The sequence below is a fragment of the Octopus sinensis genome, linkage group LG28 (genome assembly GCF_006345805.1).
Source record: "Octopus sinensis linkage group LG28, ASM634580v1, whole genome shotgun sequence".
In the NCBI taxonomy this organism is placed as follows: Eukaryota; Metazoa; Mollusca; class Cephalopoda; order Octopoda; family Octopodidae; genus Octopus; species Octopus sinensis.
In genome coordinates, this window is record NC_043024.1 from 1,973,304 (window position 1) to 1,995,098 (window position 21,795).

At 39.7% G+C, this 21,795-nt stretch overlaps 2 protein-coding genes across 7 annotated transcripts in view; both read right to left on the reverse strand.

The window, feature by feature from the left end:
- Positions 1 to 5,474: 5,474 nt before the first annotated feature.
- Positions 5,475 to 7,279, reverse strand: LOC118768364. The gene has a single exon (XM_036514687.1). The coding sequence runs from the start codon at positions 6,901 to 6,903 to the stop codon at positions 5,896 to 5,898; it is 1,008 nt and encodes a 335-aa protein (XP_036370580.1). The 5' UTR covers positions 6,904 to 7,279; the 3' UTR covers positions 5,475 to 5,895.
- Positions 7,280 to 15,094: 7,815 nt separating this feature from the next.
- The window catches only part of LOC115225884 (flavin-containing monooxygenase FMO GS-OX-like 2), a 29,094-nt gene continuing 22,393 nt past the window's right edge, over positions 15,095 to 21,795 (reverse strand). For all 6 annotated transcript variants that reach the window (XM_036514686.1, XM_029796878.2, XM_029796882.2 and 3 more), the window contains exons 4-6: positions 20,488 to 20,645; positions 19,586 to 19,763; positions 15,095 to 15,942 (exon numbers count right to left, since the gene is read on the reverse strand). In XM_036514686.1, coding sequence (XP_036370579.1) covers positions 15,340 to 15,942; positions 19,586 to 19,763; positions 20,488 to 20,645 — 939 coding nt within the window. In that variant the 3' untranslated portion in view covers positions 15,095 to 15,339. The remainder of the gene's footprint in view (positions 15,943 to 19,585; positions 19,764 to 20,487; positions 20,646 to 21,795) is intronic.

The following is a 21,795-nucleotide window of genomic DNA, read 5'->3' on the forward strand; positions in this document are numbered from 1 at the left end:
CATTTAAGAAACACACAAAAACCGTTAGATTCACTTCAACATTTAAGTTTAATTTTCCAAAATATTTTCATCGCTTTAAGAACGCGACCTCTTCACTGACAAAAATCCATGCTATATATATATATATTATATATATATATATATATATATTATATATATATATATATATATATTGGAAGGTGTTTGTAAGCCATTTAAGAAACACACAAAAACCGTTAGATTCACTTCAACATTTAAGTTTAATTTGTCAAAATATTTTCATCGCTTTAAGACCGCGACCTCTTCACTGACAAAAATCCATGCTATAAATATATATATATATATATATATATATATATTGGAAGGTGTTTGTAAGCCATTTAAGAAACACACAAAAACTGTTAGATTCACTTCAACATTTAAGTTTAATTTTCCAAAATATTTTCATCGCTTTAAGACCACGACCTGTTAAACTCACAAAATTCTGTGCCGCCAGTGAACGGGTCGCGGTCTGAAAACGAGGAAAATATTTTGGTAAATGAAATTTAAATGTTGAAGTGAATCTAACGGTTTCTGTGTGTTTTTAAATGGCTTATAACCACCTTCTACGTTGCAATTGTTTATGTGTGTGTGTGGTTCAGTAGTTAGAGCATTGGGCTCGCAATCATAAGATAGTGAGTTCAATTCCTGGTCCGGGCTGTTGCGTTGTGTTCTTGAGCAAGACACTTTATTTCACGTTGCTCCAGTTCACTCAGCTGTAGAAATGAGTTGTGGCGATGTCACAGGTGCCAAGCTGTATCGGCCCCTTTTTGCTTGTCTCTTGGATAACACCAGTGGCAGGGAGATGGGCGGGCTGGTATGCAAGGGCGACTGCTGGCCTTCCATAAAACAACCTTGCCTGGATTTGTGCCTCGGGGGGGTAAACTTTGTAGGTGCAATCCCATGGTGATTCATGACCTAAGAGAGGGTTTTCTTACCTTTGCCCTAGACACACACCACACATAGCATGCATGGGTCTGACCTTCACTATACACACATGTAAACACACATGACAAAAAGCATATGCACACGCGCGCACACACATGTATATATACATGCGCGCACACACTACATGTGTATATACACAAAAAGAACTGTTTGAATTTGTTAATGTTTCAAAAATATTTTCACAAAAAAAACAAATAAAAACATTTTTCTCATGAAAAAAAAATAAACAATCTGTTCTTTTGTTTAAAGTTTCGTCTTTTGTATTTCTTCATGTGAATCTTGTGTGTTGAAAGAGATTTTGTTGTATTTTGGTTGGGTCATAATGCCAATAATGGCCAACACTGGCCCTGTTTCACTTCATTTCTTATTAGTCAACTAGCTGACCATTGCATTACTCAGGTATTTCCTCACAAGTTCATAAAAATTAATCAGAACTATTTGCTTTTGGTTTGTAAGAGTCTTTATATGGACTCATGTTGAAAAATATATTGTTGTATTTTTGGAGGGGCCATTATGCCAATATTAATAAAAACACACACTGGTTCTGTTTCACTTATTATTGTTTGTCAATTCGTTGTTCATTTAACCAATTATGTCATCATCATCATCATCATTTAGCATCCGCTTTCCATGCTAGCATGGGTTGGACAGTTCAACTGGGGTCTGTGAAGCCAGAAGGCTGCACCAGGCCCAGTCTGATCTGGCAATGTTTCTACAGCTGGTTGCCCTTCCTAACGCCAACCACTCCATGAGTGTAGTGGGTGCTTTTTATGTGCCACCGGCACAGAGGCCAGTCAGGGCAGCGCTGGCAACGGCCATGTTTGGATGGTTCTCTTATGTGCCACTGACACTGGTATCTCAGCTACAATTTCCATTGATGTTGATTGATTTCGATTTTGATTTTCATTTGCCTCAACAGGTCTTCACAAATAGAGTTTTGTGTCCCAAGAAGGAAAGGTATGCCATATAAAAAGTGCTAAGTAAAAAGCACCAGTGATGGTACCATGTAAAAAAGCACTGATGATGGTACCATGTAAAAAAAACACTTGTGCTAGTACCACATAAAAAGCACCTGTAGTGGTGCCACATAAAAAGCTCTGGTGATGGTACCATGTAAAAAACACTTGTGCTAGTACCACGTAAAAAGTACCAGTAATAGTGCCACATTTTCTGCAAGTCACATTTGCCTCAATAAACTTGACATATCTCAACAAAAAATAGATTATACAGTTCTATATTTAAGAGATGAGGAATTAGGTATATTTGGGGACTTTGCACCATCCACAGATCTGGTCAGTGGCCCTCAGCAGATTGTTCGGTAGAAGCCTCCAGTTGTCTTCTACATCGTGTGAAGCTATATCCCCTTCTATTTTGTCAAAGGCTTCGAGTAATATGTCTCTAAATCTCTGTCCATTCGCAGGATCTTTAAGCTTCCAGACCAGTGCTTTTCAAACTTTTTGCTGGAGCGGAACCCCAAGGAAACATTCCACTGGCTCGAGGAACCCCTGTGCAATAATTTAATAGTCTTATGCACACATATCTGCACAGGAGACTTAAAAATTACTGCTGATTTTAGCAGTTTTGTAACTTCTTGCGGAACCCTGGTTGAAAACCACTATTCCAGACCCTTCTCCTCCATGCTGGTCATCTTCTGGGTATCCACTTAGCCCTGATCCTGAAGTCACTAACTACCAATCTATGTTGAGGGGTACATTCTTTGCCTGGGAAGGTTTTGGCATTCATAAGCAGCCATCTCTCCCTTTTTCTGGTGAGGATGTAGTCAATTGGGCTAGTGTGTCTGCCAGAACAGTAGGTGACTAGGTGGCTGGCAGGTTTCCTGAAGTTAGTATTGCAAACCATAAGATCATTTGCATTGCAGAACTCCAGCAGCCTGGTTCCCTCCTCATTGCGGGAGCCAAAACCGTAGCCTCCATGTACGCCATGGAAGCTCCCGGCATGTTGTCCAACATGTCCATTGAAGACTATGAAATTTAATTTCACAGTGAAAGGAGTTAATAATAGCACAGTCCAAGATATGTGAGCAGCACTGTATTTTGGTCAAGGATGTCCATGTAGGTGACAGCAGCCCTGCCTCAGATGCTGAGGTATATTGTAATGTGGTTGAAGATGTTCTGTTCTGTGTTTAACCCTTTTACTGAGGAAATCAGACAAATCCACTCAAAACTTCAGAGAAGCAGTTTTTATATTCTAATCTATAATCTTTTACTTGTTTCAGTCCTTTGACTGCGGCCATGCTGGAGCACCGCCTGTAGTCGAGCAAATCGACCCCAGGACTTATTCTTTGTAAGCCTAATGCTTATTCTATCGGTCTCTTTTGCCGAACCGCTAAGTTATGGGGACGTAAACACACCAGCATCAGTAGTCAAGCAATGCTAGGGTGACAAACACACACACATATATACGACGAGCTTCTTTCAGTTTCCATCTACCAAATCCACTCACAAGGCTTTGGTCGGCCCGAGGCTGTAGTAGAAGACACTTGCCCAAGGTGCCATGCAATGGGACTGAACCCGGAACCATGTGGTTGGTAAGCAAGCTACTTACCACACAGCCACTCCTGCGCCTATGTTAAAAATATCTCTCAAAAAATGGAATTGAGTTTTTTCTGCAAGTCACATTCCTTCAATAAATTTGACTTATCTCAAGAGAAAATAGTCTCAGACATGACATTCCTCAACAAGAGATAGATTGGAAATATAAAACTCTTCTCTGTAGTTTACGTAATCAAAGAAGCTTGAGAGGTGGTTGGATGGAACTTACACTCGCCTCCTTATGAGAGCTCAAAATCTCTCGTGGAAGCGCCATCCAACCAAAGTACAAATATATGGGAAACTACCACCTGTATCATCTCTTGTGAAAGGTAGAAGAGTCCAGTTTGCTGGACATTGTTGTAGAGTGGAGGCACATGGCCTAGTGGTTTTGGAGCAGCAGACTCGCAGTCGAGGGATCGCGGGTTCAAATCTCAGACCGGGCGATGTTCGACAACCGGTGTTGGTTTGTTTACGTCCCCGTAATCTAGCGGTTTGACAAAAAAGCAATACTTTTGTACCAGACTGAGTGGCGAAGCACTAGGATCGATTCGTTCAACTAAAACTCTTCAAAGCGGTGCCCCAGCTTGGCCACAGTCCAGTGACATGAAACCCTTTATATTTTCCTTTTTCGCAATGGCGAGACCTAATTAAATGCTCAAGAAGGGATAATGAGGATTTTTAAGTTGCTATAATGCAGAACGTAGGGATTGACATACATACGGGTCTGTGTGTCTTTAAGGGGGTTTAAGTTGAATGAATAGCCCCCACTACTTATTCTACAGGTCGCTTTTGCTGAACCGTTAAGTCACGGGGACGTAAACAAACAAATACCAGTTGTCAAGTGGAGACGGAGGACAAAGACAAACATACGATGGGCTTCTTTCAGTTTCCGTCTACCAAAACCATTTAGAATGTTTTGCTCCGCCCGTGGCTATAGTAGAAGATACTTGCCCAAGGTGGTCAAGCAGTGGGACTGAACCCGGAACCATGTAGTTTGGAAGTGAATTTCTTACCACACAGCAATGCACGAAAAACTAGGATTGCAAGAAGCCAGTCAACCTAGAACAGTGCTTTTCAAACTTTTTGCTGGAGCGGAACCCCAAGTAAACATTCCACTGGCTCGAGGAACCCCTGTGCAATAATTTAATAGTCTTATGCACACATATCTGCACAGGAGAATTAAAAATTACTGTCGATTTTAGCAGTTTTGTAACTTTTTGCGGAACCCCTGGACTGTACTGGCGGAACCCTGGTTGAAAACCACTGACCTAGAAACTTGCTTGCTCCATTAATTTTTTGTTTTATCGTAGTTCGAATTAAATTTGCGCTTGGACATTTTGATTTTGGGGGGTTTCTATTGAATGGACATTGGGGTCGGTCATAGAAGACAAAAATACACATTGTGGACCTTGGCAGAAGAAATTTAAATAAAAAAAAGCACCATGTCTTATTATTTTAGCCTTTTATTTTAACAATTCGTACCTGTTCCCACTCTACATTCAAACAGAGAAATATTCCACTCTGTTAACCGCAAATATTTAATTTTAAGTAACATTAAATGAATCATTTTGTCATTTTTGTGTTTGTAATAAAGTTTGTGTTGTCAATTTGGCTAATTATATATTTTAGATTCTAGAAGGTAATTAATTAAGATACCACAAATATGGTATTTTTCACTTTACAAACATACAATTGTCTCTTCTTTTTCGAATATGTAAAATAAAATTATAAAATATAAAAAGAAAAATTATTATTAAATATATTTTCTTTTGAATTTTTTTTTTTTCACTGTTTTTTGGTTTAAAAATTCTGACTTTTAATTTAAGTTGCCAAAAATTAAACCCAAACTAAAAACATATTTAAAATCAAGTTTTTTTTAAGAATATATATTAAATTCCTTTTTAAATAAGCAATGAATCTTGATTTTTCTTTTATCTTTTACCCTTTTTTTTTTTAAAGAGATGGAAATAAAGTGAAATTCTTGCCTTTTTTTTTTTGTTTTAAGGACCCGCAATTGCTTAGCGAGAATAGTTCCGCCAGGGATTCGAAACATCGTTCGACAAGAGTTTAACCATAGCAAAAAAAGTGTATGATTTTCTCTTTAAGGAAACTCAAAAATATTTCATACAAGGCGGGTCCTTGATGCATTGTGAAATATAAAACAGAATAGGGATGAAATGGTCATAAAAATCCCTTTAAAATCATTTTAAAATTAATATATAGGAGACAAAAACTGAATATGGTTGAGGAGGGGACACATTAAGACTATACCTTTTTGTTTTCTTTTTAAATTTAAGGTTTTCTTTACCTTAATTACAAACGGAATTGGTGCTCCCTGCTATTTCCATTTTGGTCTGCTGAGAACCATCTTTGCTTGTTAGTTGCGGTGGTTGCTATTGAGATATCTGTTGCTATCTGCAGGCGACGAAGAAGGGCCATTAACGGCTTTGGGACCCATGGAATTGGTGCAAACGGTCGAGCAGGCACCGACCGGACAGTAACGCACCGTGTGAGCTCGGTCCCCACTCGAACCACAAAGGGGACAGGTGTAACTTCGAAGGACCGGACAGCTGACCCGGCCTAATTCGTCTTTGAGAACATGACCAGTGTACAAGACAGCATTCTCACCATTGTTCTTGCAAAACACGCAGAAATTGTTCTTTAAAGATTTCTTCTTCTTCCTCTGTTCCTTGAAATTTATGTAGGTTTCTAGGGGCGTGCAGCTGGCCAGGGTTGACATGGAATGGTTGGGGAAATCCTTCGTTTCTGGGTATCGGATGTGTGGAGCAGAATCTATGTCGATATTGTTGTTGCTAATGTTATTTTGGTAAATGTTCCAAGTTTCCTCCAGTTTCATTTTCTCCAAAGACAACGAAGTTTCCAGCAAAGAAAGCTGAGTGTTACCATTTATATGGTTCTGGTTTATGTTCTTGGTGCCAATACCGCTGTTTCTGTGGTTATCCAAAGGATTCGAACATCTGGAGGAGGTCGCAGACCGATTGTGGGACATAGAAATACCTTTTCCGTCGACGGGTATCGCGACCGTTGCTCGACCATTGTCTCTCTGTGCTGCCGTGTTCAGGACATCTTTTAAGGAACAGTCGATGCCATTTTCCCGAAATTCCTCCATGCTTCTCAATCGGGTATCGTGCAAGGGATCGTCGAGAAGCGACCCCGTGAAATCGAAGTAGAGGGCCTCCAGCTTGCATCCGATCTGGCTTGGTTTGCAGCAGCAGGATTCCGAGAACAGGACATGACTACAGCCGGGCCCAGATGCACCACCACCACCACCAAGGCTACTTCTGTTGTACAAAACCCCGCCAAAAAACACAGGCTCGTCCTTTATCGATGTAATTGCTGTCCTACCATCAAATGCTGAGTGCATTGTTGAGGGAGGCAAAACTGAAAGCAGAAACCCGCGAACCAAGAAGGGGGCCTCCTTTCCTTCTAATTAAAGGCAAATATCAATATTATTATTATTCTGGCTCCAACCAAAACACTTTGTCTATGAACAATGGTTTACACGGGTGTGTATACGCTCGTACATTATATATACGTCGAGTGTATATATAGGGACATGGATATTTAGCTGGGATGAAGCCTCGGAATTAAAGGCCAACGTTCCCTGGCAGAGTTTCATTAACAGCAAGGCTCCAGCGATTGGAGTCACGTGGTATGGTGTCATGCGTGTGTGTGTATGTGTGCCTTCTGTAAGCATGTATGTGTGTGAGTGTACTGTCTTGGTATGTATGTGTGTATGTCTGTGTGTGTGTGTGTATGTCTGTCTGTGTGTGTGTGTGTGTATACATACATAGTTATGTAAGTGTGTGTATAAGTAAACCTTATTTGTATATATGTATGTATTATGTGTATGTGTAAGGGTACTTGTTTGTATGTATGTATGTCTGTGTGTGTATACACAAATAGTTATGTAAGTGTGTGTGTATAAGTATTATTTGTATATATATGTGTATATATGTATGTATTCTGTGTATGTGTAAGGGTACTTGTTTGTATGTATGTATGTCTGTGTGTGTATATACACATAGTTATGTAAGTGTGTGTGTATAAGTATTATTTGTATATATATGTGTGCATATATGTAGTATAATTATTATTTGTGTATATATGTAGTATAAGTATTATTTGTATATATATGTGTGTATATATGTATGTATTATGTGTATGTGTAAGGGTACTTGTTTGTATGTATGTATGAGTGTGTATACACGCATAGTTATGTAAGTGTTGTATAAGTATACCTTATTTGTATATATGTGTGTGTATATAGGTAGACCGGCTCTGTATGTATTATGTGTATGTATGTATAAGGGTACTTGTTTGTATGTATGTCTGTTTGTGTGTATATACACACATAGTTATGTAAGCGTGTGTATAAAGTATACCTTATTTGTATATATGTGTGTGTGTATATATGTAGACCAGCTCTGTATGTATTGTGTGTATGTATAAGGGTACTTGTTTGTATGTATGTATGTGTGTGTATATACACACATAGTTATGTAAGTGTGTATGTATAAGTATACCTTATTTCTATATATGTGTGCGTATATAGGTAGACCGGCTCTGTATGTATTATGTATATATGTATAAGGGTACTTGTTTGTATGTATGTATGTCTGTGTGTGTGTATAAGTATACCTTATTTGTATATATGTGTGTGTATATAGGTAGACCAGCTCTGTGTGTATTATATGTGTGTAAGGGTACTTGTTTGTTTGCATGTATGTATAATATTGATTCAAATTTTGGCACAAGGCCATCAATTTTGGGTTAGTGGGTAAGTCGATTAAACCGACCCAAAGTTCAAGTGGTACTAATTTTCTCGACCCCTTAAGGACGAAAAGCAAAGCCGACCTCGGCAGCATTTGAACTCAGAACGTACAAGACAGACGAAATGCCTCTGAGCATTTTACCTGGCGTATTAACGATTGTATTATACTATTAAATTACCTACATATATATTAGTATTTAGTAGCAACAACAGGGTGACTCAGGGGCTGAGAGTTTCGTGCTTTGGCACTTCTCAAACTAATTATAACACCTGAAACTCTCGACCCTTGGGTCACTCTTACTTACATAGACTCATAATTTGATTAAATAAAGTACCAGTTACGCACTAGGGTGGATGTAATCGACTTAATCCCTTCGTCTGTCCTTGTTTGTCCCCTCTGTGTTTAACCCCTTGTGGTCAATAAAGAAATATATACTCATAACTTGAGTTCTGTTTTACCTGTTTGCATCACCTTTGCGACCTTTAAATAAATAATATTTATCTCTTACCAGATGGAGTACTTTTTTTTGTTGAATTTTCTATCATTGCTCAGTACATTCCATATATATCGTCAGTAGTTCATATCCCCAAAAGAAACACTCTTCTTATATATATATATATTCCGCCGAGGTCGAATTTGCCTTTCATCCTTTCGGGGTCGATAAATTAAGTACCAGTTACGCACTGGGGTCGATGTAATCGACTTAATCCGTTTGTCTGTCCTTGTTTGTCCCCTCTGTGTTTAGCCCCTTGTGGGTAGTAAAGAAATATATATATATATGTATATATATATACCAGAAATTAATTTACGAAGGTATAATTAGTTAGGTTTCTGTAGTTTTCACCTGTATTTTTGGCGATTTAATAAGAGTTTTGACTCTTATTTCAAGCAGGTAGACATACTTAGCATGTCCTTTGATTAATTTTAATATATATATATATATATATATATAATTAAATTTAATTAGGGGATACGTAAAACCTCGTCAAGGGACGGTTGCATATCCAAGGAAATTCTGGTTCAATGGGGGTCGCCTTTGTTATATACCAAAGTGTGTCTCGCCAATATTTCTTGAAGATTACGTTATATTCTATGAATGGGAAATTCCATTAATGAAACAAAAGTCGAACCCCAGAGTTTAATTATGTTTGTGTGTCGCCTTCTTTACTTTCAATGTCTCTTTTTACCGTTCGTTTTTTTCCCCTCTTTCGTTCTGGTTTTACCATCTGTTCCCCTTTTTCGTTTCCACTCCTGAACGACATTTTTTCCTTCCTTTGCGTCACCCATTTTATTCGTTTCGGCGGCCTTCTTTCCTTTTTTTGTATAATGCATTCTTTGACTTGTTTCCAGCCATGCTGGAGCACCGCCTTGAAGGCTTCTAGTCGAACAAATCTACCCCCGCGATTTATTTCTTAAGCCTCGTACTTATTCTATCGGCGTCTTTTGCCGAACAGCAAGTTACGGGGACGTAAATACACCAGCATCGGTTGTCAGGCGATGATGAGGACAAACAGATACAAAGACACACATATATATGTATACGACAGGCTTCTTTCAGTTTCCATCTATCAAATCAACTCACAAGGCTTTGGTCGACCCAAGGCTATAGTAGAAGACATTTGCCCAAGGTGCCACGCAGTGGGATTGAACCTGGAACCATGTGGTTGGTAAGTAAGTAAGCTACTTACCACTCAGCGACTCCTATGCCTGTGTATGTATGTATATACATATATATATACGACAGGCTTCTTTCAGTTTCCGTCTACCAAATCAACTCACAAGGCTTTGGTCGACCCGAAGCTATAGTAGAAGACATTTGCCCAAGGTGCCACGCAGTGAGATTGAACCTGGAACCATGTAGCTTCTTACCACACAGCCACGCCTGCACCAATGTACATTTATTTTATTTTGTTAGTATATTCACATCTGCGTCGTGTTTGTTTTCGTCTTCATTCGCTATTCCCAGCAGCCTTCTTGCTGCTGACGCCACCAAAAGCGAATAATATTATCATTGAAGGCGTGAAATCGTAAAGACTTTTGGACGGTAACTGACGAGGAATTATCAACGTCCCGTTTTGTGTGAATTTTCCATTTGTCCCTTTGTTGTGTTAATGTTTAAATTTTGGAATGTGTGTGTGTGTAGTACTGTCCTAAATTATGGGCCCACTGGGTAGTTACCTGCGGGCCTCACGATCTAGGCATATTGTAGCATATCAATAAATATATATTCTAGGATCCAGTGAATCAATTTGCTAAAACGGCCTTTTGTGTGTGTGTGTGTAGCTTGCTGTTTTGCTTCTGATAGGTTCAGTAGACCTATGATCAAAGGACATTCCAGCCGCGACCACCTCATCCTTTAGGTTTGTTTTTTATAGAAAACCACATTGTCCAATGTCTTGTTTTGAAGACAGTGAGGGAGGGGGCTGAGAGAGATTTGACTGCTGTTTCTAACAGGTCGAACAACCACCTAGAAAATAGTATACATGCGACGAAAAATATTAGTTTGTCTCTCTTTTACTTGTTTCAGTCATTTGACTGCGGCCATGGTGGAGCACTGCCTTTAGTCGAGCAAATCGATCCCGGGACTTATTCTATCGGTCTCTTTTTGCCGAACCGCTAAGTGACGGTGACATAAACACACCAGCATTGGTTGTCAAGCAATGCTAGGGGGACAAACGCAGACACACAAACATACACACGCATATATATATATATATATACGACGGGCTTCTTTCAGTTTCCGTCTACCAAATCCACTCACAAGGCTTTGGTCGGCCCGAGGCTATAGCAGAAGACATTTGCCCAAGGTGCCACGCAGTGGGACTGAACCCGGAACCATGTGGTTGGTTAGCAAGCTACTTACCACACAACCACTCCTGTGACGAAAAAATATTAGTTTGTCTATATATGTATAAGATGTAACCCACTAAATCTTCATATGGTCAGGACATCTGTGACTAAACTGGCAACTCCACCAAGCCTGCATTGGTAAGGGGGGTGGATTTTGTTGGACACCCTGCAGGACAGAGGACAAATCCTGTCCAAAGACGAATGAACTCAGTAGAATCAACGGCCATCCAGGAGCTGAAAGAAAGTGGGAGGCCTCTGGTCTTTGTTTCGGCATCTGTCTATGAGAAAGAAATTCTGAAATCATACCCGTCTCATTCTGAAGATGGAGATCTTACTCTTGTTTATTTCGGGACTACTTGGTTTTGGAAATACCAGTCTCGTAGAAACTGTTATTGACTTTAAATCCCAGCACAAGCATTGCTGATAGCCGGTCTTTCATATCTTTATATATAAAAGAGAAGTTGTGTGAGTGTCTGTCTCCTGCGATTTAGATTCCTAACTACTCCCACATTTTGCGGTGCAGTTTAACCAAAAGCGGGTATCTTATAGTCGTGATTCATATCGAGCCCTTCTGGGTATTAGCTCGCGTCTATGATGAGTCTATGATTTAAAAAAAAATTTACCATCATTTTTTCCATTTTAATGCAATTTTTCGCTATTAAATAAGGGAAGTAACTCTATAAAAATGTCTAAGATGAGTCAACGATTTAAAAAAAATTTACCATAATTTTTTTCCATTTTAATGCATTTTTTCGCTATTATATAAGGGAAGTAACTCTCTAAAAATGTCTACAATGAGTCTACGATTTAAAAAAAAATTTACCATCATTTTTTTTCCATTTTAATGCATTTTTAGGCTATAACTCTAAAAATGCTTATATAGTTATTTCCCTTACAAACCCGAGCAACGCCGGGCGATACTGTTAGTCTAGAATAAGATAACGTGACTATGATGGTCTACGAGTTGACAACCACCATATAAAAGTGTTATTAATTGGTTTGTGTGCGAGAGAGAGACGTACCCAAGAATTCAATGTCTTAAATCTTTGTGCCTCACCTTTTGTTTTTGGTATATTTCTCTTGTGACAGCTAAAGTCAACAGGATTTAGACTGTGTGCCCAGTGTGTGTTGATATAAATAGAATACTTTTATCCTCAATATTGTCAGTGAAGACTAACAGGCCTTCTGAAGCTTAGAGAATCAGCAATCATTTCAGTTCTTTGTCATCTTACGTGAGGCTCCACATCACAAGGTAGCTTCCTGGGTCTCCCTCTTCCACAAGTTCCATCGACATTAAGTGATCTGATAAGCATTATTTTTTGCAGCTGTCTCATACATATGTCTCCCCAGACACAACAGAATATGCTTCAACACACCTTAATCAAAGAGTTTACTTTTGACTCATCCTTGAAGAATTCACTTCCTACTGAACTTTTCCTGGGAAGATGAAAAGTCAGTTTTCTTTAATCACATCCAATGAAAACGACAATGGTTGGCACCCGATGGAAAGGGAAAAATCCGTCCCCAAACCAAGACTGAACCCCCATGCTTTGTATTTGGTGGGATATGAAAGGTGTCATCTATTACAAAGTGTTAAAGCTAAACAAAACAGTTAATGCAGAGAAGTATTGCCAATAATTGGAAGCATTGCGCAACAATTTGCAGAAAAAGCACCCATTATTGGTCAGTTATGAAGGGACATTGCTCTTTTATGATAATGCATAAGCAAATATTACCCAAGGCACTCACAAAAAGATAAGACTAAATAGAGAAATTTTGCTTCATCTTTCCATTCGCCCCTGACATTTCTTTATCTGAATATCATCTTTTCAGATTATTGCAACTTTATTTAGAGGGAAAAACAGTTTATTACCATAAATCCTCGAGTATAATACATAGGGGATTTTTAGGGGGCTGTACTTCTGAAAAGCTTAAACCTTGTGTATAATACGCACCCCTTCTCTAACTTGAGTTGTGCGTAATTAAACCACCAGCACCTAGTCGAACAAACACTTCCACGCATGCGTAATACAATAATGGTGATGTTCTTAACTGTTATATGGGAATGTAAATATGTTTGCAAATTGTTTTTGTTACATGTTATTCAGTGTTCTGAATACTTTTATTTTAATAAATGTTGCTTACTGCAAGTTATGGGTGATTCTTTTATGACTTCATCGCTTTCAGGCTTAGCTTAAGGTATTTTCGTGCCCAACATCACAAAATCCGTCTGAATAGACATTGCCGGACAGCAAATAGAGACTCGGACATTGCTTAGAAAATAATTTTCATTTTTAACCTCGTAAATAGTACGCACTAGGGATTTTGACCTTTAAATTTTGGGGAAAAAATGCGGATTATACTCGAGGATTTACGGTAATTGAGCAGAAGTTAAAAGCAATTGTGGTTTTATCTGCAATAAGTGAGGATGAGGGTCTTTTTTTCTTTTTCTGTATCAAACTTTCTTTGCATTTTTCTTTTCTCATTTTCTTACAGTCCAGTATCCTGGTTTTTAAAATACATATAACGCATAAACAGAACCTGAAAGATTTCTTGAGATACATGGAGCGTTTTATAAATCAGCCTAATTCATGTACCATAAAACCATAAAACTATTAGCATCTCTTACATAAATTGTGTATTAAATTAAAGTGGCTGTGTGGTAAGTAGCTTGCTAACCAACCACATGGTTCCGGGTTCAGTCCCACTGCGTGGCACCTTGGGCAAGTGTCTTCTGCTATAGCCCCGGGCCGACCAATGCCTTGTGAGTGGATTTGGTAGACGGAAACTGAAAGAAGCCTGTCGTATATATGTATGTATGTGTGTGTGTGTGTGTGTTTGCATGTCTGTGTTTGTCCCCCTAGCATTGCTTGACAACCGATGCTGGTGTGTTTACGTCCCCGTCACTTAGCGGTTCGGCAAAAGAGACCGATAGAATAAGTACTGGGCTCACAAAGAATAAGTCCCGGGGTCGATTTGCTGACTAAAGGCGGTGCTCCAGCATGGCCACAGTCAAATGACTGAAACAAGTAAAAGAGAGTTATCCCTCACTGGATGGAGTATTTTTTTTTAGTTGGACTTTAAAAGCATCAGATGTGGTGTGCAAGAGAGATGACTGCATTGGTATAGTCACGTGTTGCATATGGATGAGGACAGGTGTGCGAAGAAGTGTTACAGCTTAGCAGTAGAGGGAACCTGTGGAACAGGTAGACCCAGGAAGACCTATGAAGAGGTGATGAAGCATGACCTTCGAACGTTGGGCCTTAAGGAGGCAATGACTAGTGACTGAGACCTTTGGAGATATGCTGTGCTTGAGAAGACCCCGGGAAGCCAAGGGAGACCGTAAGCGTGGCCTTTGTCAGTGCAGCATAACCAGCCAATTTAAGAATACTCTTCAGTCATTGGGCAATAAACTGCGCTTGCTAAGACCTGTAGAATGAAGTGAAGTCATTGTTGTGGCCGATGCCAGTGCTGCCTGATTGGCACCTGTGCCAGTGGCACGTAAAAAGCACCATCAAGCATGGTCAATGCTAGTGCTGACTGACTGGTCCTGTGCTGGTGACACGTAAAAAGCACCATTCGAGTGTGGTGGTTGCCAGTGTTGCCTGATTGGCTCCTGTGCTGGTGGCACATAAGAAGCACCCACTACACTAAGCAGTTGGCATTAGGAAGGGCATCCAGCTGTAGAAACTCTGCCAGATTAGATTGGAGCCTAGTGCAGCCTTCTGGCTTGCCAACCCTCAGTCAAACAGTCCAACCCATGCCAACATGGAAAGCAGACGTTAAACGACGATGAAGATGATGTTTTGAATTAATCCTGAATTATCTCATAACTTGAAGATTTTGATGATGAGACTGTTTATCTTTTGAATGACATAGTAGGCTAAGTGTGAGAAGCCAAATCCGGCTGGTTTGAACATAAAACAGGTAGAACATTCAGGCATTTATTTTTAGAATGACATTGTAGGGTAGGTGTGATAGGCTAGATCTAGCTGGTTTGAACGCAAAACATTGAGCCTGTTATGACCAGTTTAAATGCTAAATGGTTCAAGAGGCAAGAAGTAAAAGATTCAAGGCAAGCTGTGCCTGGAATGAATTTAGTATTTCTTGCATCCTTGCTTGTCCCTTAAAATGTTTTTGTTAAAGCACTTCACCCTTATTGGGCTGACCTGTGATTATTTGGCGTGATAAGCGACTGGCACCTTTTTATATACCATGGGGAACTTGCTTCGTCTTTGTTCCACAAATTTGTAAACGTTCATTATCTGAACTGGCAAACGAGGAACATTACACATGTCCGCAAGCTCATCGTTATATTCCCACTGTCGCGAACCCATCAAATGCGCATGGTGTTTGGCCAGACCAGATTTCAATCTTTCCTCAAAATCTTCATTGGCGTCTCGTATCATCTCGCTAGTGCTTGGCAAACTCACCTGGCCCTGAAGAACAGCTTTGCAAAAAGCAGCTTGCATGTCAAGCATGGGGAAAGGGGCCACTTGTGAGCAAATGCCGAGAAAGAAAAAATTATGAAAGTCAGCGTGCACCAGATGTTTATAGAGGGGGGTCACTCGGTTGTGTAAGGTTTTCAGATTGCATTTGTCGTGCAAGAACGGGAAGCTGAATTTGTAACCAGTGCAAAGCACCACCGCATCTACTTGCTCTGTTTCACCATTTTCGAAAACCACATAATTAGAAATAAATTCTTGAATCTCTGGTTTCTGAATCATATTTTTCGGTAGCTCACTGGTTAAAGGGTCACCTCGATGACTCAAAAACACCTGGAATATATAATAATAATAATAATAATTATTATTATTTCTTTACTACCCACAAGGGGCTAAACACAGAGAGGACAAACAAGGACAGACAGACGGATTAAGTCGATAATATCGACTCCAGTGCGTAACTGGTACTTTATTTATCGACCCCGAAAGGATGAAAGGCAAAGTCGACCTCGGCGGAATTTGAACTCAGAATGTTGCGGCAGACGAAATACCACTAAGCATTTCGCCCGGCGTGTTAACGGTTCTGCCAGCTCACCGCCTATAATAATAATAATAATTGTAACAATAACAACAACAATAATAGTAACAACAACAATAATAATAATCCTTTCTATTATAGGCAGAATGCCTGAAATTCGCAAGGGGTAGGTAAGTCGATTATATCGACTCCAGTGCGTAACTGGTACTTATTGAATCGACCCCAAAAGGATGAAAGGCAAAGTTGACCCTGGTGGAATTTGAACTTGGATTGTAGAGACATGAAATGCTGCTAAGCATTTTGTGCGACAGGCTGACAATTCTGGCAGCACCCTGCCTTCATAATAATAATGATGATGATGATAGCAGGTAAAATGTATCCCAGTAGTTATGGGTGCATTGGAAACTATCCCTAAAGATCCGAACAGATGGATAGAGGAAATAGGCGTAAAACCCAGTTTAGTAGAGATACAGAAAATAGTGTTATTAGGGGACAGCTAGGATATTTAAGAGGGTTCTTGGCATCTAAGGTTACTTGTTGTAGCCCGATGTTAGGATTCTTTTCTTTTCCAACAGTCTAACCAGTTGAGTGTATAATAATAATAATAATAATAATAATAATAATAATAATGATGCAGTACCAGGCAGTGGCTCTCATGGCTTCTGATCTTAACTGATTGGAAGTGTTATCATGTACATTGTTCTGTCTTGGTATAAAAGATGGGCTACAGCAAATATTCTGCTCAATACCACAGATTTGCTTGTCAGTTGTTTGACCTTAACCAGTTGAGCATGTCCCTTGGTGGCTGATGATATGTGCATCTCTGTTATATATATATATATATACAAACACACACATATATAAATACATATACACACACAAATATATACATGTGATCTCTTGAGCACCACCAGCAAAAATATTTTTTCCTCTGTCTTCCCTCTTGGGATCTTTCCTTCTCCTTGTTTCCGACGAAGAGCTCCGCTCGAAACGTTAAACCCTCCTTCCCTTCTTTCCTGAGCGTCAAATAATATTTAATGTTCCACGTCCTCGCGTTGCTGTTGTTTTTTTCTCTTTTTTTCTGTGTTCTTGTTTGGATTAATTATTATATATATTATATATATATACACACATATATATAAGAAATTAAAAAGAAAATACTCACACTTACATAGTTTTAATGTAATTTTAATATACCGACGCTTTCGCTATCCATATTATGTTTTACTTATTTGAATATGTATTTTTTCTTAAGAAAAAATTTTGTCCATGTTGTGTGAGATGATATTCACGAGTGAATGACTCCACAGGTAGATAAATAAGGGGAGGTAATTGGCTTGTTTAGGCATGGTTTTTACGGCTGGATGCCTTCCTGACATCAATGACTGAGTGCCTTTTATGTGGCACCAGCACAGGTGAGGTCAGTTTTGGCATGGTTTTTACAGCTGGATGCCCTTCCAAATGCCAACCACTTCACGGTGTGGACTGGATGCTTTTTATGTGAAACCATGAAACTAAAAAGAAGAAACCGGGACTTAGGTCTATTATGGACCCTAAGACATGCAGGGTCAGAAATTAATCCAGTTTCTATGCAGTATAAATTACTGAGATTTCAACATTCCCCCACCAGGATGGGATGCCAGTCCATCGAAAAGTTAACTTCCCAGCTATTGCTGGAACGCATTTGTGACTGAGTGAACTGGTAGTAACATGAAATAATAATAATAATAATGAAATTATTGTATACAGTGCTCAGGTGCACCACAACTTGTCACAAAGTGCGTATAAAGCATATGCAGTAATGTACAAATGTCTGGAAAGCGAACAATGCATGAGTCAGATACATGCTTGTGTGTGTATGGAGGGGAGAAAATCAGGTGTAGTGTTGGCAAATCTCAGAAAGCATGGAAGTCTTGAAGGATGCAGTGCTCCGACAACTAACAACTGATGCCGGCAGTTTGTTCCATGCTTCAGCGTGTGTATGGAGGGGAGAAAATCAGGTGTAGTGTTGGCTAATCTCAGGAAGCATGAAGTTTTGAAGGATGCAGTGCTCCGACAACTAACAACTGATGCCGGCAGTTGTTCCATGCTTCAGCGTGTGTATGGAGGGGAGAAAATCAGGTGTGTGTGTAGGCTAATCTCAGGAAGCATGGAAGTTTTGAAGGATGCAGTGCTCTGAAAACCAAACTGATGCCGGCAGTTTGTTCCATGCTTCAGCGTGTGTATGGAGGGGAGAAGATCAGGTGTAGTGTTGGCGAATCTCAGGAAGCATGGAAGTTTTGAAGGATGCAGTGCTCCGACAACTAACAACTGATGCCGGCAGTTGTTCCATGCTTCAGCGTGTGTATGGAGGGGAGAAAATCAGGTGTAGTGTTGGCGAATCTCAGGAAGCATGGAAGTCTTGAAGGATGCAGTGCTCTGGCAACTAACAACTGATGCCGGCAGTTTGTTCCATGCTTCAGCGTGTGTATGGAGGGGAGAAAATCAGGTGTAGTGTTGGCGAATCTCAGGAAGCATGGAAGTTTTGAAGGATGCAGTGCTCTGGCAACTAACAACTGATGCCGGCAGTGTTCCATGCTTCAGCGTGTGTATGGAGGGGAGAAAATCAGGTGGTGTTGTTGAATCTCAGGAAGCATGGAAGTTTTGAAGGATGCAGTGCTCCGACAACTAACAACTGATGCCGGCAGTTTGTTCCATGCTTCAGCAACTCCCAGCGTGAAAAAATGTTTCCTGAAGTCATGGAAGGAGCTGTGCTGTTTTCTGACTTTGTAAATATGTCCACGGGTGTTAGATGGGTGGAGTTTGAAAAGGTTGCTCAGAGTTATTGTTTGTGCGATGGTTAATAATTTTATGGGTGTCTGCCAAGTCAGCTGCCAGACGTCGGAGTTTCAATGTGTCCATGCCCAGGGAAGTAAGGCGTTCAGGATATGGCAAATGCCTGATGGAGGGTATTCTTTTGGTTGCACGTCGCTGAACGGCTTCCAGACGATTAATATCCTGGGCAAGATAGGGGTTCCAGACCGGTGATGCAAATTCCAGGTGAGGTCTTACCATAGCTATATAAAGCTGCAGATAGATAGCCGGAGTGTCTTGCTCAAGAAAACAATCAACCGACAAGTGTGGAGATTGAACTTATGATCTTATGATTGTGAGTGAACCACCCTAACCACCAGGTCATGTGTCTTCATTTCATTGTGCTTTGATGATATCTTATTGATCCTATTCTTCTCAAAGACAATTGCCCCAAGATCCATGGTTCCAACGAAGTCACTAGGGGCCATTCATGACATTGTGGAGAAGAAAAAAAGGGGCATGATATGAAACAAATGTTGGTTGCTATTTCTAGCAGGCCTAACGACCACGTAAAGGTTGCCACATACGCTCGAGGCTTCCTTCTTTGATGCCAAAATACCTGAGGAACAAAAGAACCGTATTTACCTTCTTGGCAACCGAGGACAATTCAATGCCTATGTCTATCCCAGAACTCTTTGCTCCAACGCACACAATGATCTTTCCGGAGAACTGCTCTGGGCTTCGGTAATCGTGGCTATGGAGTATTGTCCCCTGGAACTTCTCTTCACCAATAAATGACGGAGAATACGGCACAGAATAGTGACTGAAAGAAAAAAAAGAGAAAAAAAGGAAAATAAACATCATCAGAGTATGATGGCAGTCCTTGGGACACATCAGATGCTGTTACACCATCCAACCCATGCCAGCATGGAAAACGAATGATAAATGATGATGATGATGATGACAGTAAGTAGCTTGCTTACCAACCACATGGTCCTGGGTTCAGTCCCACTGCATGGCACCTTGGGCATGTGTCTTCTGCTATAGCCTCAGGCCAACCAAAGACTTGGTAGACAGAAACTGAAAGAAGCCTGTTGTATATATGCATATACATATCTATCTATCTATCTCTCTCTCTTCGTGGCCGTTGCCAGTCTCGCCTGGCCCCTGTGCCGGTGGCACGTGAAAAGCACCATCCGTTCATGGCCGTTGCCAGCCTCGCCTGGCCCCTTGGGCAAATGTCTTCTACTAAGGCCTCGGGCTGACTTAAAGCCTTGTGAGTGGATTTGGGAGACAGAAACTGAAAAGAAGCCCGTTGCATATATATATATGTGTGTGTGTGTGTATGTGAGTGAGAGAGTTTACATCATCATCATCTTAAACATCCGCTTTTCCATGCTAGCATGGGTCAGACAGAAATTTGTTAAGGTGGATTTCCTAAACAACAACAACAACAGGTGCCATCCACAGGTCTGCAGCTGTCACCACCACCTCCACCTCCACCCGCACAACCCCACTGATGCCAACAATTTGGTTTGTCCACTCACCCGTTGCACACGGCCACTGCATCGAATATTTGTGATACTTCTTTGGCTCCCATCTCTGCAGACTCTTGGTATTTCTTGTAGGTTACTTTCCATTTAACCGGACTGGGAAGAAAGCTCTTGGCCAAACACGGTTCCACCAGGGTTACCTGAGTCTGGAACTGCAGCAATAGGTTAAATAATAGAGAAAAACACTAATATATATATATATATATATATATATACATATATATATATAAATAAAAACTTATTGGAGAAGAGAAATAACACATGCGTTCGGTCATATAATAACAATATAATAAATAAAATATATGCATATATACATACATATATGTACATACTCACATCTACATGTATATATACATGCATATATATATATATATGAGTACAGGACACCACAAATAAACGCAGAACACAACGAGAAACGAAAACATAAAACCAAACAAGGAAACGGACTTTTTTTAACAAAAATATATACATACATACATGTATGTATGTATGTATATATATATATATATATATATATATATATATATATATATATACATACATATAACTAAATAATAAATGATGGATAAATGTCACCTCATTACAGCTGTTTCCAAGGGATTTTTTTAATTAGATTAACGAGTACGTTACATCATAACAAAAAAAAACCCCACTTTCTTCAGAGAATACATGACATTTCAAAGGCGCTGTTTTACAAGTTAATTCAACCCAACACCCGGTTCCTACCATTTAAGTACTTGATTCATCCGAATCCTTAATATTGCATTATTTGAGGAATATCCATTGCTAATCCTTGTATATGTATGAATTATCCATGCAATATTCGGAGTATTGCTAGTATTAAGTGAATGCATTTAAGTATAGTATATTAATCCCTCAAAATGAATACTGTGGGAAAAAATGGAGAAAATAGGGATCGATTCATCACCGGTTATTGCAAGCTAAATTAAATATGGAAAAAGTATATTTACCCAAATCTGGACATACGATAGTTTAACATAATAACGACGATACATATATATTTATGAGTTGCATTTGTTTGACAGAAATACAGGGTGACCAGACTAAATTTGATGATTTTTTATGTCCCTTTTTTTAACCCCTTTGGCACCAGATTAAAATAACTTTTGGAAAATAAACTGAGAAGATGTTTTGATGGAAGGTTTTAATTTCAGTTGCTTTATAACAGGAAGTTTGTATCCCAGAACCAGGGACAGTCCCTACTACATTGGTACCAAAAGGGTCAAATCGCACTCTACTCCCAACCACAGCTATCTTACTAAATTCTTCGGTATTTTCAAA

Bases quoted from the DNA above. Each gene is read 5' to 3' on its own strand.
- LOC118768364 (XM_036514687.1), bottom strand. From the start codon at position 6,903: ATGCACTCAGCATTTGATGGTAGGACAGCAATTACATCGATAAAGGAC.